Source organism: Rhopalosiphum maidis, chromosome 3 (assembly GCF_003676215.2).
Source record: "Rhopalosiphum maidis isolate BTI-1 chromosome 3, ASM367621v3, whole genome shotgun sequence".
Lineage (NCBI taxonomy): Eukaryota > Metazoa > Arthropoda > Insecta > Hemiptera > Aphididae > Rhopalosiphum > Rhopalosiphum maidis.
This window is the reverse complement of record NC_040879.1, coordinates 22,458,493-22,477,135: the sequence shown is the minus strand read 5'-3', so window position 1 is coordinate 22,477,135 and position 18,643 is coordinate 22,458,493. Positions and strand designations below refer to the sequence as shown.

At 30.0% G+C, this 18,643-nt stretch overlaps 2 protein-coding genes across 2 annotated transcripts in view; both read left to right on the top strand.

Moving 5' to 3' along the window:
* The first annotated feature begins 3,322 nt into the window (after positions 1-3,322).
* On the top strand, positions 3,323-6,165 carry LOC113558650 (neuropeptide SIFamide). Its single transcript, XM_026964143.1, has 3 exons — positions 3,323-3,445; positions 5,017-5,176; positions 5,910-6,165. Exons 2-3 carry the CDS (start codon positions 5,044-5,046, stop codon positions 6,002-6,004), a joined length of 228 nt encoding a protein of 75 aa, XP_026819944.1. The 5' UTR covers positions 3,323-3,445; positions 5,017-5,043; the 3' UTR covers positions 6,005-6,165.
* Positions 6,166-10,591: 4,426 nt separating this feature from the next.
* LOC113556333 overlaps positions 10,592-18,643 on the top strand; it is a 57,171-nt gene continuing 49,119 nt past the window's right edge. The window contains exon 1 of the mRNA XM_026961206.1: positions 10,592-11,135. Coding sequence (XP_026817007.1) covers positions 11,006-11,135 — 130 coding nt within the window. The 5' untranslated portion in view covers positions 10,592-11,005. The remainder of the gene's footprint in view (positions 11,136-18,643) is intronic.

Sequence of the window (18,643 nt, the reverse complement as noted above, 5' to 3'; positions counted from 1 at the left end):
AGTATACAACGTTCAAGAGAAGATTATCAAACAATTTATTATTCTATAACTTCAACATGTTTAACTAAAAATACATTTCTAACCTTTACTAGCTTAGCTTTTTATACAATTTACATATCTAACTTGTCAGTAACGTAGGACTGTTTACACAGCCAAGGAATTCTTGATTTAATATTTTGAAAACTGTCAAAATATGTTTACTTACTTGCTAACTTACGCACTCTTACTGTTATAGCACTAATCAAATATTTTTGTCCCAACATGTCAACGTTTTTAAAATTTTAGTAAGCTACTATTTTTTAATTACTCTAAAGAAAAAATTAAATTGGTGTTAAATCCCTTAATCTTGGGGACCCCAAACATTTCTAATTCGACAGGAATAACGCCCAATCCGTGGACTGGTGGACTCAATTCATCATTATCCCTTTAGTTAAAATATTGCAAAATATTTGTATAAATAGTAAATATTTTAGGCAATAGGAACTATAAAATGCTAAATGTTATTAATTATTACCATGTCATCAGGGCCGGCGCTACAAATTGCGGGGCCCCGTGCAAAATAGTTGAAATAAAATAATACACAACGATTAATTTTTAATATTTACTCTTTATTTTTAGTTATATATATAAAATAAATGTATACAATAAAATAATATATTATAATATAAAAATTTTTTATATTATTTTGTGTTATCGCCGTGGTCTACACGACGCACGGCGACTTTTTATATAATTCGATCTATTTTTATTATATTATTATACGTTGTCAGAATGCGTCGCCCGATGATTCGGACCGACCACGACGACAAATGACAATAGAGATCGATTATAATAATTATGTTTTTTAGTATGTCTTATGTCTATCAGTGATCTAGTAGTCTGTCTGCACCCTTTTGCCGAGTTGGGCCGGACGTGTAGAATGATTATAAATATACTATTATTATTTTAATTTAATTTAATTGTTTTATTCTTTTAAAACATTCTGACATAAAATGAAGGTGACCACTCTCCCATCAATATTATATATTAATAAGTGCCATAAACACATAAATACACTCCAGATTACATACAAAAATATAATAAGAATGTTTACTTTTTAAATAATTTAAAATGCAATACATTTATTTACTGTTGTATAAACTAAATAAATGAAATCATAATATTAATAATAAAAAAGTTACGTACCTATAGTGACTGCCAGTTGTATGAATATTAAAAATATTAATATATTATAATATTATTCGCGTGTCTCAACACTTGTAATGTGTGTGCGCAAATGACAGATAAATCATAAATTCATAAATGAAACAATAATATCAGTAGACACAAGTAATGAGATCAAAATAATATTATCAACATGACAATATTCAACATAATCTATTTATACTCTTCAGTTAATCAATGCATGCACAGCTGACACTACGAAAATACCCATAATTATTTTTTATCAACAATAATAGCTATAACTATAAATACAATAAAAATAATATTATTACAAGTATATTAATAAGTTATTATGTCAATCACCAGTACAGTATTAATAAAAATATAGCACACAAGTACTCTAAGATATCACCAAACTATTATTTCAACTGTAGTTTAAAATATAATATTTTCATTAATAATGTAATATTTTCTAAATTATAATATTTATTCAGTAATGATTTGTTTTGTCAAGAATTATATTACAGATCATTACAATGTCGAAACTGATTTAACGAATGCTGTACGTATTGTAATCGTCGGTGCAGCACGTTTGGACATTTTTACCTGTTTAGTATTCAAAATCCACACAACGTTTGGGCACTCTTAATCCCTAAAAAGATACTACGTTTGGGCACTAAAAAATATAAAATGTAAATACTTTTGTTTAAAGAGTATATAAAATATGTATATACATGCATAATATTTTTATACAAATATACATATATATCAAAATCATATAGGTAAGTATATACTGTATATCTGTATATACCTTTAATCCAGTGCGACGGTAGTGGCGTGAAGCTAAGTAAAAAAAAAAAAAGCGGAGCGGTCACATACATTACACGAGCACGACAATAATAACCGCATTCGGGACTTCCTACAATAATAAATATTATAGTAGAAAACGATAAATGCGAAATCACAGACGTTAATAATACGAAAATATCGAAAATCGATTTATCTGTAATTTTCAAAGTTGTATTAATAGTGTAACAAAATGCAATCAGTTCGTAGTCGCTTGTCAAGTATATAGTGCCGTAGTTGCTTATGTAAATATTCTTACCATGAACTCCATAGATGATATATTTGTAACAAAACGAGGAAGACGATGTGTTTTAATACAGGGATATAAGCTAAGTGAAAATAAACAATTGAAGGACCGAACTTTTCACTTCAGATGTACAAATCGTCAATGTAACGTAACAGCAATCATTGGTGAGAATCTTGAATTAATAATTTCACAAATTATTTGTTTTCCGCGGGGCCCCAAATTTGTGCGTGACTCTGTGCAGGTGCACCGGTTGCACTGCCCTTGCGCCGGCCCTGCATGTCATAAAAGTCTGTGGTTGCTGTGATGTTGAATAATGAAAATCTGCAAACAAGTATAATTATTTATATAATAAATTTACATTAAGTCACTATGGATCGCAATATTTTGATATATTTATAATTTTCTGGTGTACAATTATATTTACCTATCTCTACCATTAAGCTCTACAAATACTTGTGTTAGAAAAATTTAGCACAGCCACACAGGTATAGTATAAAAAGCACAAACCATTTAATACTGAGAAATGTATACTGACTTCCTTCTTGCTCAAACTTCTAAACATTAAAAACTAATACATTTTTAATAATAAATAATAATTTATTATACGCTATGATAAAGATCATTATTTTTACAATATTATGTCTCCAATCAAAATACATATTATATTTTGTGCCACAGTGGAATTTAACGTACAAATATAGTCTTTATTATATTATATTACATTCGACCGTCATAAATTTAAGCCACAATATGGCATGGGGTTTAATAAAGGTAAAGTAAATGTAAGACTGCAGGACGCAGGAGTGTATTATTAATTTTTATCAAGAATATGTGTTAATAATTGAATTTAAGTTGAATCTATGATAGAAAAAATTGATTACGCCCATGTCACGTATGATAATTATGTTATGTTTTGATTTGTTTCCACAAGACGGTGTCATTATATTAGACACGGTTAAAAAATAATATCATCTGGGAAATGCGCTGGTAATAAAGTTCAGTAAATGTTTTGGGAATTGCTGTACGGTATTAATAATTAAATAACACAATTTAGAACATGCGTGGTATCGTATATAGATTTAAAATAATCGTGAAAAGGTACTATAAAAGGAGCCCGATCATCGCAACACGTCAACAAGTCACTCGAGCTCTCGACCAGACAAGATCTCTGTTCCTCAAAACAAAATAGTGAGTATTTAGCTTATTTCTTTTAAATATTTCTAAACGACAAAACCATATACAATTTTCAACAATTTTATATTTTAATTTAAAATATGTTTTTATAATAGTTGTACTCCGTAGATTTTGTTCTAGAACATTTAATTTGTATAACTTATTACTTCATGTTTGATGTTAGAATATTAATAAGAAAAAAAACTCCTGTAGAGTAATTTTGTAAAAAAATAAAACTTAGTTCAATTTTAAATTATTTGTATCGATATTACAATACAAAAATATTCAGGGATTCACGGTTTAAAGAAATATTTTATAATATTTGAGATTATAAAGATACTTGATTACAATCACACTTCCATGCTCATATTACAATTTTAGGGCGTTGGTATGTAAATTTATAAATTTTACAAAGCAAAGAAGAAACATTAATTTGTCGTATATCTTTAACATATAATAATAATATTATTTAATTAACTAGTACGAAAATTAATTTAAAATTGTTAACTGTTGTCAGATAAATATTTAATTAAAATTGCTCATGCTATAAACATATTATGATAATATTTTATCTGTGTATATAAATCGTGTTAAAATGCATATAAATCAAAGTACGACAAACGCACAAACGTAACTAGTAAAATAAATTCATTCAAAAGGTTTTCTACTTATCTAGTGTTTTCAAATTGAACTATATTTTTGAGATAATCACTTATCTGATTGGTATTTGTATAAAAAAGTGCATAGTAAAAATAAGGGTACCATTGTCATGGTTGTTCGATTAAAACTTGTTTTTAAATATATGTATGAAATACCGTGATTATAATTTACTATCGGTAAAATAGGTAAACTTTGAAACTTAACAATCATATCATCCACCAAAAACGATAATACAAAAATTATGGTTCAAATGTTAAAATAATAAAATGGTCAATTGCTAATAATTTGTTAAACGTTTGTGTGATACGTGAAATTATTACGTGATTTTTTTTTCTGGCTTACGTGCTTTTAACATTTTTTTTAACAATGCATTTTTTGTACAGACACATTACAAGTGACAAAATCAAATGTTCATATTGTTTAATTATTTAAATTAACATATTAACAAAAACCGATAGGTAAATCACACGTAACAACGATAACTGATATAGATAGATCATAGATCACACGTAACAATGGTGCTAAAATAAGTTCATACTGTTTCAATAACTTTTTTCTCATTTTTAATTATTGTAAAATAATTATTACTAAATATTATATATTTTAAAAATACATAATGTACGATATAATATACAATGCTCCCTAAAATATTATCATTTTTCAAAAGTAATAACTAATATAAGTCAATCTAAGTGAAATGCATTGTAATGTTTATTTTCTACATATTTTTGTATCAACGGCAATAATATAAGGAGTTCTTCTGTAAAATCCTTCGAATTAGTGTTTAAATATAATATTTAAATGTTTAGTTAAAATCGTCTAAATAGTAGATTTTTTTGTAAATAATTATAATACAAGTATGTAATTTATAATAATATATGCATATTTATTATCACGTTGCAAATATTAAACCATGACATTTTTAGCCCAAAGAAACGCCGCCTAACTTCAACATGAACTTCAAGTGTACTGTAGCCGTGTTCCTGCTGATGGTAGTGTTGATGTTTGCCACGGACTCCACAAACGGGTTCAGGAAACCACCTTTCAACGGTAGCATTTTTGGAAAGCGAACTATTTCTTATCCCGGTACGTCACCCTTTATTTGTTTAACGTTGCGTTGTCCCACCCAACATTTAGTTTTCAGCACAAAAATGATCGTTAAATATTTTGAAGGTGGACCGTAACGCGTACAATATATTGTATACGACCTTAAGGATTTATAAATTGATTATTTTCATCTATTTTCACCATGTACCTATATCTATATCTATACTATAGAGAATGCGACCGCAGCGCATTTTCATATTTTTTCAAACCACAAAAATTGTTCATCAAAATACCAAAAACAAACATTTGTACTAAATAATAAGCAGCTTTTTTAACAGAAGATTTCTTAAAAAAATATCACAAACTTTAAACATTTCGAATGTAAATTAACAAATTAATTGATAATGTAACGAACATTTAAAAAAAATTTCAAAATGTTATTTGGCTGTCAACATGAATCCTTACTATTTTTAAATTTATTAGAAAAGTTCTTAAACAGTAGAAAATTTCCTTAAACTAAAAATTGTACAGCCAAAATAATCTCAATTTATACGATCGACCAGACCGACACAACTATTATAACGGTTAAACGTATTTTTGTAGAAGTAATTGCCTATATGTACCCCTTAATAACTGAAATTTTCGATATTATTTTGATTGACAGCGAATAAAACAAAGTAAAAATAATAATATGATATACTACGTTATAGTGTAAAACATTAATAAGTTATTGTATAAAGCATTTATTTATGTATGTGTATTTTTTGCGCAGAATATGAAAATCCCGGAAAAACTATTTACACCATGTGCGAAATCGCGTCGGACGCGTGCCAGAATTGGTTCCCCACAAACGTAGAGAAGAAATGAAACGCCCGCACCTCCGCCCAGTAGAAAACGAAACGTCAACCTGCGACGTTTCAAATTCAGTAGTCGAAAATATGTAGTTGAATAAACCGTGTTTTTGAAATTTTTTTTTCTAATAAAATGCTTGTCTGATATAAATCACAAAAGGTGTCTTAAATTATATTTATTTTTCATCCTTGAAAAACAGATCCATGTTTTTCTAATTATCTCCGATTCAAGATTCATTAGATTTAATTAATCTAGTGAAATTTATGTTTCGCATTGAGATACTAGATCGGAAGTGAACAGTACGCCTAATTGTTCGGCTTAAATAATATTTTTAAAAATGCCTTAAATTATTGATAACTCATTGATATTCTGTACGAATAAAGACCAGTTATTTAGATGAAAACATAACTATATTTTAAATTTTGTCTAACCATACAAATTTAAAAACTCATGTATTATATTTAAACTTGTTCTTAAGTTTATTTAAGATTGACTTGAGATTATGCCACTAATTTCCACTCTTATTTTAACTTATATTTGATTTTATAAAATGTAAACATTTAAAAAATTTAAATAGTGATTAAGCAAAATTGAAAAAATAATTTAAAAAGTGATAATGATTGATATTAAATAAACTTCATAACAAATTTAAATATTATATGTTTGCAATTTTCTATTCCAATTAATAATTATTAGCTTTGTTAGTAGATATGATAAACAAAAAGTACACACATTTTAATAAAAAATATTACTTATCAACCGCAGTTTGATAACACTGACTTACTGACATGCACTAATTGCACTATCTCTTACTATCTCAGGTAAGTCGTATACAGTACAAAAAAATCATGCATAATGATCAGTGACCACTTATTACGCAAGTGCTTAAATTATTGCCTATGTTTAACTCCTTTAAAACTGGTCGATATTGAATCCTTGGTAATAATAATTTTCAAACTATCGATCAAATTTAAATATTTGAAAATTTTTCAATCAGTTCAAACGCCACATTTTTGAATAATTAACCTTCGTTATGGTAAAGGATTTGTAGCATTTTTATATATTTTGTTTTGCATAATTATAAAAATAGATGAGTAAGAAATAAATACGTTTCATTCTAAAACAAAGCAAGTAAACTAGTCTTATAAAGTTTTTTATTTTGAATTTAAATACATATTTTGAGGTATAATTGCTTTTAGAGCCCTAAAAATATACCGGTATATTGTGCTATTTTACACTTTTTGATACAAATTTTAATTAATTAATAAATTTGATTAATATTTTATCCATCTATGTTCTTATTTCATATAACCAATATTGTTGAATTTAAATTTATTTTAAATTTTTATCATAATTTATAGGTAGTATGGCATTGGCATGGCTGTTAACCTGACGCTATTTTTTTTTAGAAGCGTTTTAGTCATGCTAGGTCGTTGTAAAGTTATTAATAATTGTAACTAAATAAAATAAATTCAAGATAATAATAATAAAAAAAAAAAATTGTTTTAAATTTAAAAAATATTTATTTAAAAATGCATATTTTGGGTGTTAAAGTGTATGTTCGGTGACTTTTTAGAGACCTACGGGCTAAATATAATTTATATTTTGATAGCAAAAAAAAAAATTAACCAATCAGATATAGTCAATTATATAGTACATTTAAGCAGTCAAATATTATTTAATATCATTCATACTATTTTTATTATACTTTATTTTTAAAAATGTTTTATTTATTATTTTGATACTAAACGATGGTGAAACTATAAAGGTACAATAAACGAGATGTTCAATATTATGTGAGTCGTTGAGGACTTAGTAATAGTATTAGATAAATCATAACCGCATTAGACTACAATCTTAAAAAGACCGGTGTTCTGTATAAGGCGATTAAGATTCATCGTTTTCCGTATAACCCTACAAGGCGTTTTCGTTCGGCGTATTTCATCACGTTTTATTTGTACAAAATAGTTCAAAGCATACATTATATTTTAGCACATTTGTTCGTTTTTCATTTATTGGTAGATTTTTGTTGTAGATATTTTATATTATCCAATAACATTAGATGATACGCACACGTATATTCCCTATAAGAAGCATCGACTTTTTGCTGTTCAACACTACAACGGGTACCAAAAATATTACAAAAAAATGTGTAATCCTAAGAATTAAAAAATATTTTGTTAATTATTAATAGGGCTCGGAAGTTATAGCACTAAAAAAATTAATTTTTAGCGCTTAAATATGCCCATAAAAATATTAATATCAGCGCTATAAATAGCACTAAAAATTGGAAAATATGCAAAATAAAATTTTCAACAAAATTTTTTAAGCATGCAATTTAAGATATATTTAATATTACAGATTTTTAATGTTTTTCGTAGAATATGATGGTAGGTATTGATAGGAATACGACTGCAGCACGATAATACAACGAATCCAATGCTAGTGCGATAGTACGATGTGATTGACACGATTTTAAAATAAAACAATTTGTTTTCGTTCACATATTCGTAGGCGGCTGTTTGGTAGGTTAACTAAATTTAGTTTTTAAAAATATGCTCATAAACAGCATTTATAACTCTAAATTAGCAAAATAGCTCCTATAATATGTAATTATGGGAAAATATACCCAAAAATAGCACTAAAAATTTTAATTTAGCAAAATAGCAGTAAAAACCGTAAATATGCAAAAAATAGCAAAATAAAATTTCGTGTATGACATCAGAGAAGTGTGAAACATATTTGTATCTTACTTTGGATGTTCTAGGACGAACCAAGAAAAATATGCATTTGCTAGAACTTCCGAGCCCTGGTTATTAATCTATTTATGTTATAACAGTGGTTTTGTACAAATATTTAGAATTAAAAACATGTCTATATAAACTATTAGGTAAATTACTTTAAAATTAAAAGGCCAAATTAACGTTATTTATAATATATTTATGATATTATCAATTCGCACTTCCCTTACTAATGGTTGCTCGATTGCCAGCGCCCAATCATATAGTATTTAAATAAGACAATTTTGTAGTACCTACAATTTCATTGTATTTAATATATAAAAAATGTCCAATTAATAATACTTTTTAAATTATATATAACTATTATGTATAATAACTATATTAATATAACTAAAATTGTTATTTTTTGTTTAAATACCTATCTGATTTCTTAAAAGTTTGAACTTGAAATGTGTTTAAAAAAATCGCACTTTTGGATTTTTATGAGAAACCTTGTATTAAATGTTCAAGCCTCAGGTATTAAAATTGAAAATTTTATTTGTTTTTAATTACAAAATAAATTGACTTCAGACGCTTTTTTAATCGCTGTAAGAACAATACTTGTGAGGAACGTTAAATTATCAAGTTTTTTTTACTGACAAAATTTTTTTATATATTATACTATTATACATAAGTAAAAAAAAAATGTATTCAAGTACCAAGGCTGGGCAAGTTAACTAATTATTTTAACTCGTTCAGTGTTAACACAGAAAAATGTAAGTTAAGTTAAAATTCAAAGTTACTTTTTTTTATTTATTTAACTCGTTATAAGTTAATTTGAAAAAAAAGTAAGTTACCTTAGTCAAAAATAAGTTAGTTTTCTTTTTTTCGTGTAAAATTAATTACATGACAGGTCACATGAAACAATACGAACAAAATGTTATAAACAAATGATAATTTTTGACGACACAACGAATTTATTGCTTAATAGTTAATATGTTAAAATCATTCTGGGTTTTTCGTTAAGTCAGAAGTTACTTGAAAAAAAAAGAAACTCGTTAAACAACTTCACTTTTTAACTTGTTAATACCCAGCCTTGTCAAGTACATACTACATATAAATTTTAGTTAAAATGTCAAATGTCTACGGACTACGGTTATTCATTTTTGAATTACAACAAATAACAACAAAGTTAATTCTGTCAAAGAATGGTTTTTCGTAAGTATTCCGATTTTCCCGTATTTTTCGCATTTCTTTACTATTTTCTTTTTTTAAAAACTTAGGATTTTTTACCTTTACATTACCCTAAAGAACCAGCTCGATTCAATTTGGCACCAGAAACGTCTTTTGAAGTTGAAGATCGGAGTCTTATAACAAGTTTAAAAGAACACGTATAACCGTACATCATAAATACGTATAACGTATATTATATTATATTTTAGGTTATAGATATAAATGAAAAATTATCACACACACCGTTTCACTCATAATGTAAAAGTTATTCTCTCTTCCAAACAACATAATATCGTTTTAAACTCGGTTAAACGTATTTTTATTTGACACGTTATTGTGCTGTTTTTTCAATAATAATGTGTGCAGTCTTATAATATATATTGTATATAATACTATGTAGACAGAATTAACATTTAAAAGAACAATTAGTACATCGAAATCACAATATTATTATTATTTCACAGTCGCAACGCGCGTGCGACGACGGAGCGGTGGGAAACCGGCCAACGAGCGAGGGAACTAGTGATGGAGCGATGGAGATTTGAGCGAGATAGAGCGAGCGAATAACACCACAGGGTGGGAGTGAATGGAACCGCCGCCGTCGTCCTCGGCATACGGTCGAGAGCGCGCGCGCGCCAGTACACGTTGTTCCGGTTTCGGGTGCGTTTGCCGTGTGTCCATATTGCCCGGCCAGACGGTAACGACATATTACAAAATAAATAAACAAATACGCGTATCGTTCGTACCGGCGACGGGCTGTCTCTCGCTCTCACTCCCTCCCGGTCACTCTGTCTCCCTCGCCCGCTTTGCTATTATACGCACATATAGTATACCGTCGTACACACACGCCCGACGGTGACGACTATGCGATCGTTGCACGCCGTCCCGGCGCACCCACAGCAGAAGCTCGTCCCGTCGTGACCACTCCCAAGCTCGCGCGTACACACAACAACGATAATAATATTATAGTCCAAGCGCCGTCGCCGCGATACAACAGGCCGCCGTCCCGAGGGTTGATCGCCGCAGCAGAAAACCGGGAAACCCCGAGACGCCGTCGTCCCAGATGCATCCCGCCGTGGTGTCACTCGGCCGACCGCCGTCGGTCCGGTCGCCGGCCACCGCCCTGCTGCTGTTGGCCGCGGCACTGCTCCCGAACGCCGTTCTGTCCGTCGAGTCGTCCGCCGACCCCAAACGTGAGTATACTTCTGCCTGTCTATGGGTTACCCGTGACCATATTATCGGTGTCACGAGGGGAGAAATCCAAAGCCAAATTGTCGCATAGTATTATGACGCATATGTCAAAATCGACGTTTTCGTCGACCTCGAAATGTCGAAAGACGTTATATATTTTCTAACACGACGTGTATCCCACGTGCACGTGGGAGTACTAAACGCGCATACACAACGATATATATACATTTTTAAAAGACCGATATCATTCGTAACACGTTCATCGGGAAATATGAGATTAATTAGTTTTTAACGTGCAAGTACCTGTCTGCGTACGCGCCTACGGTTTTAAATTTAATTTCTTCAATTCCGAATTGCTGTGGAGTAGTCACGAAGATGAATAATTTTAGATTAATAATATTCAACATCATATGGGTGGGTATAACAGTCATTATAAGCATTGCGAAAGTTTTAAGAAAAAAAACAACGTGAAACATATTTTTATGTTTTGTATAGATTCTAAAATACAAAACGAAATAGAATTAAGAATATAGCTTAATATACTATATATGCACTCAATATGAACCAGTTTTAAGTTTGAATTTATCAATAAAAAATTCACGATATTATAATAACGCGATGCGATGACTGATAAATATAATTATATTGTTGTTATAGATCTCGTAAAAGTGTATAATATATGCTATTATTATACGCCTCCGTGTAAAAAATACACACTGTTTGAAAACTATATTAAATATAATATCAATATTTTATAATATTGGATAGATAATTAAATTATACCTTGCGCACTCGTCCCGATGATCAAGCGGTTTTATTAAACAGCAATTCACGCAATAATATTATATTTATTACACCTTTATAATATTCCATTGTGAACAATTTTATTTTTTACCATCGTTAATGTCACCGCTTACATGCCATTGGCTCGGCGTCCGTTGACTGTGTATATACTCTACTATTATTGTTATTATTATTATTATTATAATTATATAATACGCTGGCTTTATCCTAACAATTTTTCCCCGTTGCCCAAAATGGGTTATGACTCATAATACACCTAATGTTTTGTGGCCTTTTATGGACGAGAAGCTCGAGAAGGCGGATTTGAGGCGTCTTAAGATCAATAAACATTTCTTATTATTTTGATATTCTTTACAGGTGTCAGGTATAATATTACAATTATGTAATATTATTATAATGCCGTAAATTATAAAGAATTAAGAATATTGCAGGCATTGAGAATCGTTTTGAATATATTATGATATTATTATACTTATGAATATTTTATTCCAAAAAACCAAATTCGCGAACCACTCGTTTATTTTTTTATAGGCTCTTGTAGGCTCACGGCCAAATTATAATATTTTAAAATCGTTATATACAGGCATTTTTGGTAATTCATTCACTGCGGGGGACTGCAGTCTTCCTTGAAATTTAAGAAAAACCATAAAATGCTTTCATTGTTCTCGAACGTATTTTGTAAGACGTAGGTAATTATAGTATGAAAAATGCTGAAAAAGTCTAAAATTTTACATACCTATAATACGCATGTTATCAGTATTCCAAACGTATGAATAAAACTTCGAATTAAATATAAACTATAAATCCTGAAAAATTCACTCAAAAATTAAAATTTCAAAAGTATAACAATCAATAAAGTTTTATTAAAAAGTAAAAATTGTATAAATGTGTGTAATAAGCAATTTTAACTGACGGAGATTATTAGAAATATCGAACATTTTTTAAAAACAACCTTAGGAAGTAAAAAATTAAATTATGTAATAAAAATACAAAATAAAAATTTCAAAAATTTATTCGTTTATAATTAATTCAAACTATGCATGTTAAGAAATTTATGTTTTACTGCTTATTATAGGGTTAATCTCTTCTACATAATAAAATATATAAATTGTCAGCCGCTTCCACTCAAGGAAAATCCTTGCTACGTCATTGGTCGTGGGTGCAGGTGGTACTTAGGAGGATATGTTAATAAAAATATGTATATAGGACGTATAGGTACTTCATAACCCACGATAACGATAGCGTTGTTCTTCGCACCAAACGATTTGTAAAACGAGTCGAAAAACGCGTTGTAAAATGTACGTGTATTATATGACGGTCATCTATAGCGGTAGGCCGTATTATAATAATCCACTTCCATATCGTTGAAATGCCGAAATGTTTAAACAATTTCATATTATAGGTGGGTTTTACGACAATATTATTGTAATGAGCATCGATGATGTAAATAATGAAAGGCTATAAAAATAAAAAAAAATATATTGTCGCGCATCGTAATGGCGATTGGACACTAAAGCTGCTATAAATCAGGAACATTACACTAGCCCGATCTGTGTGACTCCGTTTTGGACACGGTCGTTATTATTATATAATGTTAACGCGTTGATAAGATTTTATAAAACGAAAAAAGTATGTCAACGTCGTCATGGGCGGTATCCGCTTCTACAAAAAGTTTTTTCCACTAAAAGTGTACTTTTCCCTTTTCAATAGAAACTTGTTTCCATTATAATAATATCTACACTATCAAACGCTGTAATACTGCAATAAGTTATAAAAAAGATTAGGTACACGTACACATTAAAAAACAGTGTATGTAGGTACTGTGTGTTATAAATGTAGTTAGATAATTTTTATAAAATTAATTTATCAACATATATATTTTATAATATTATATTACTGTAGGTACTGTTCCTTTAAACCGTATATAGTCCGTGTTCAGAATTTTCTCGCTGTTTACCCACTAAATGAACCAATAATATATTACCTACGCAAAAAGATTTCGCTAATATTATTGTAATAACCACATTTAATAACCACCTAGACCTACTATAGTGTTGAATATTTTGGTAAACTATTACGGTAACGCATTAACCACACGATTGACGCAGAAAACGGTGACAGAGTAATATAGTAATACACTTTTAGCGGTCTTTCGGTAAATATTATTACAATAATAATTGTTAAGCAAAGTTGCTGCTGTAGCCGCGCGAAGAAATGTGTTACACTTCGGCCCTTATTTCGCGGCATGAACACGTTGGGCAATAGAATCCGTCATCCGCAACCGAGATATAGTTATATTAGATCTTATTATCGTGATAATAGAATGGTTTCACTAATGACTTTATCCAATTACGCAAATATAATTATAATTATATAATGACGTCTACTAAAAAAAAAAAAAAAACATTGAAAACGGCGGAGACGTGCAGTTGTTGTTCGTGTTCATACAGCGAACATTATCATTGAGCATTTTCATCGCGTATCTGATATTATAAATTCATAAGATCGAGAATAATAACTATGATGCATGAAATAATTAACGCTGTGTAAAATGCATTTAATTCCCAAACTGGCCACAAACGAACGCGTTAAATACTTCAAAAATTTTCTATTACATCACTTGTACCATTTAAACGGTTGTTTGCGGCATAAAATATGATGGAAAATATGTTTCCAATGCTTCTAATGTTTATATTTTATCTAAATACTGCAGGTTTGTTATAGATTTATCAAAATTTTGATTAGGTTCATTTTTAATCGTTAGAAGAGGCACGTATGGGTACGTGACTGATCCGCAATACACTATACACGTATGACGGATGGTGAAACAGTTTCAGAACCATTGACCTGTACGATGCAAACGCATCTTTCACATAAACCACGAATTTTCCCCGCGGGAAAATTACGATGACACACGATGGCTGGTGTATTGGCGTACGATTATAGTATTATGCAGTATTGATATCGGAACGGACGACACGCTTACCGTCAAACCGGAGGTAATGACCTACACGTTGTGTGCGTGTGTTTCCAATTGAAAGTCTGATCGGTCGTACAATAATAAATATAATAATACGCCTGTATATAATGTTATATTATGCCTGCGACAACGCGCACGGTTTGAATCGCGCGCATGAAATTAACACCCTCTACGACGCGCACCATAGACAATGCGACCGTCACCGTCGCGCTGGCCCGACGTCTCTCTGCGACCGGCCGTGCAATTTCCTTTGTAATAAAAAACGTAATTTCAATACAACGTTAACATTATAATTATTGTTATTATTATGGCGGCTGTTATTATATCCTATAGCACCGGCACAGATTAAAATATAATATAGTGTAGGGCTTACGGTTTACAACTTGTGTTATCAACAGGAAGACTCGGATAATAAATAAATAACTAATAATAATATTTAATCTACGACACGATATCATGAGGTACGTCGTTGTCGTCGGGGAATTATAATAATTATTATACAAGTGAACGTCGTGTACTATATTTTTGTTATTTTTTTGTCTCTGATACCCACGCGGACATCGCGAATTAACCTATGCCATCGAATTCGAAGTCGAAAACATCGCAGTTTGTGTTTGTAATTAAACAATGCTAAAAATTTGAAAAATTTCACGTTTACCAACGTTTAATACACTCGTATATTAATAATCTTTTTATTTTTTTTTCTTAAATCGACGGACCTACCACTGATTGAAAACCACTGGCTGTTACAGACGGGTGATTTTTTTCAGTGAGTTAGTTTTAAAAATGTTATTCATTTATAATATATTATTCGATATTACATTTTTTTCCATAAAACCAACTTTCTGTCGAGGGTTCAACGCTGTTCCGAATTCTGACTGTACCACTCTATGTACTCGTCTCGCATCGCATATACACACGTTTCGAGTGTGCCGGCGCCCAACTAGAAGAACTTTAACGGTTGTCTTTTCTCGTTATAGGTACCTAATGCTTATATTCATCGAAACCGCCTCTCGCTATACACTATTATAATATATCATGTACGCCGGCCAACTACGCGATTGTGTTGGAAACAATGTCTACAGCGCAACGCAAATAATATATATGAGCGCCTAATAATATTATTACTTTATAATGGCATTGGGTCTGTTCAGCGGGGCCAAGAAACACGTCCGCCCCCGGCGCGAGGTATTCGAGTCACGTGTACAAGATAATAAGGTATATATATGTATATACAATGTTATTAGACTATCGTTGCACATGTTATTATAATACTTTGTACGGTGTGATGGCGTTTACGATTCTCGACTGACGCAGTAACACATTGTTTTTTATTTAGTCGTACCTATTCATTTATTGTAACTTGTAGTGAGGATGTATTTAAGACTATACGCAGGCAACACAAGTTTTGCCTAACCTAACCCTCGCAAAACCAAATTAGCATCATCAAACTCTGATCGGGGGGTGGCCAACTGCGAAGAAAACTATTTCACCAATCAAGTCGACGTGTACCTGACAATTGTGCGAGCTATGATGTGAGCTATGACGTGTATAACAGAAAAATAATTCCTTATAATAATTTATTAGCTATTATTTACATTAATTCGATATCGTTGATGTATGATGTACTATGATTTATTATAAATCCTTAAATAGTATAATTTTGTACATAAATATGTCCATCCGTATAAAACAGTTGATGTCTCTCAGATCATAATTAATAATATTCATAAAATCATAACCTATTACGATGTTATTTTTTTTATGCGTATTATACTACGATATGCCTAATCATTTAATAGTTTATCTTTATCTTAGTACAAATAATTATCATAGGAAAATAAGTATTATAATGATACTTGAAAATCGTTTGTATATTATTTAAAGTTTTACGTACACATTTTTTTCCGTGTGATACAGTTTATTTACACCGACACGAACCAAATGCAGCTACACGGTTTCAGTTATTGTAACTATAGCAGTTTGTCTTTGTTTGATGTCCAGTCCGATCACTAAAATAAGATAATTAATTATAGTTGACACTTAATAATGATGAAAATTAAACGCTTTTTCCGATTTTCTCGTTTTCTAAAACAGCTGAATTCGAGATTAAAACCAACATTTACGAATCTAACGTTATAAATAATTACAATTATGTCATACATGGATAGAGAGATTTTCTGTGCGGAACGAATTCATCAGTAGCCGATCGGTATAGGTACACTACATGAACTCGTATATTTTAAAATAGGCATGTCGGTAATTATCACGATGGTATTACAGCCCATGTGGTTTTCGAAAATGAAATTTAAAAAACAACGAACATTGACCGCGTATAACGCACCTTTTGGTATGCTACCCGCAGCTATGTCATCGACTTCCGCAATTTCGAATAATTTACGTGCACTAATCCATCGTGTGTTCTGACATTCGAATGGATTTTTTTTTTTATAAAAATAATTAAATACGAAACGAATGTATTATGTTACTAAAATATTATTATAGTTATAAAAACACGTCGAAATTCTGATGATCGTGAACATAATATTATATTATATATAATATACGGATCCATACACAAATATTTAGAGCTTACAAAATAATTATTAATAATATAATATGTTCAATTTTCGACATGTTTTGTGAATTGCAATGCTTTTAGAAAAGTAGATATTCAAACAATGGAATTGAGAATCATAGATCAAGATTCAAAAACCTAAAAGTCGATAAATTGATTAACCAAAAAACTAAGGACTGTAAAAAAAATAAAAGCAATAGGTACATAATATTATATTTATTACCGTTTGAATTGGTCGAAAAAGTCAATATATAATTTTCGTAATAATGAGTATTCGCTTTCATATTTTATTTAATATTTCATGTTCGCCGAATTGAACGGAAAACATTAATATGACGATATAACGCATTTTATTCCATAATGATATTTTCATGATATCTGAAATAGGTATAAATAAAAATAATAGGTATATTATGTTTCATATAGGAGGATTCCGAACTGAGCGAAAATTCAATTCAACGCCACCTGCCCTGTGCGTATAGTACAGCGTGTCTCTGATCACTGTGTTTATATCTTATATAATATGATATATATTATTATTTTATTTTTTACGTGAGGTTCGAGTGGGTTCGTCCCATCTCCTTATAAAAAAAATCGCTAGCTAGGTACATTCGCGTGTTTATGGTTTTATTACCGTCATTATAGTCAGAGACGCACAACACTACATATTTCGTGATACACATTCACAATAAACAATAATATTATATTATAGTAACGCGTTCACATTTTGTTTACGGCGGGACCGAGTAACGATGATAGTGTTATTGCGCGTATTCGCATACTTGTTAGGTATTTAAAACACACTTAAAATATTTATTTTGTGATTTTATATGATTAAAAATAAAAAATATTCTAAAAAAATCAACTGTATATTTTTATGATAAATTAGATGGATATTCGTCTGTTGACTTTGTCTTTATTATATTTAATCGTCATATCATAAAAATATTTATGCGTCATAAAAAATAAATCTAACCTGGATAAATTCCAGTTCCGAAGACCTATCATGGACGAGTAGGTATTTAAACGTATTTTAAATTATTCTTGAACATATTTATGATATATATAAGTATTATAGATGTATTATTCAACTACACTAGGGTTGAAATTAATTTTAACTTTCTATCATTTTTCGTTTTACTTTAATT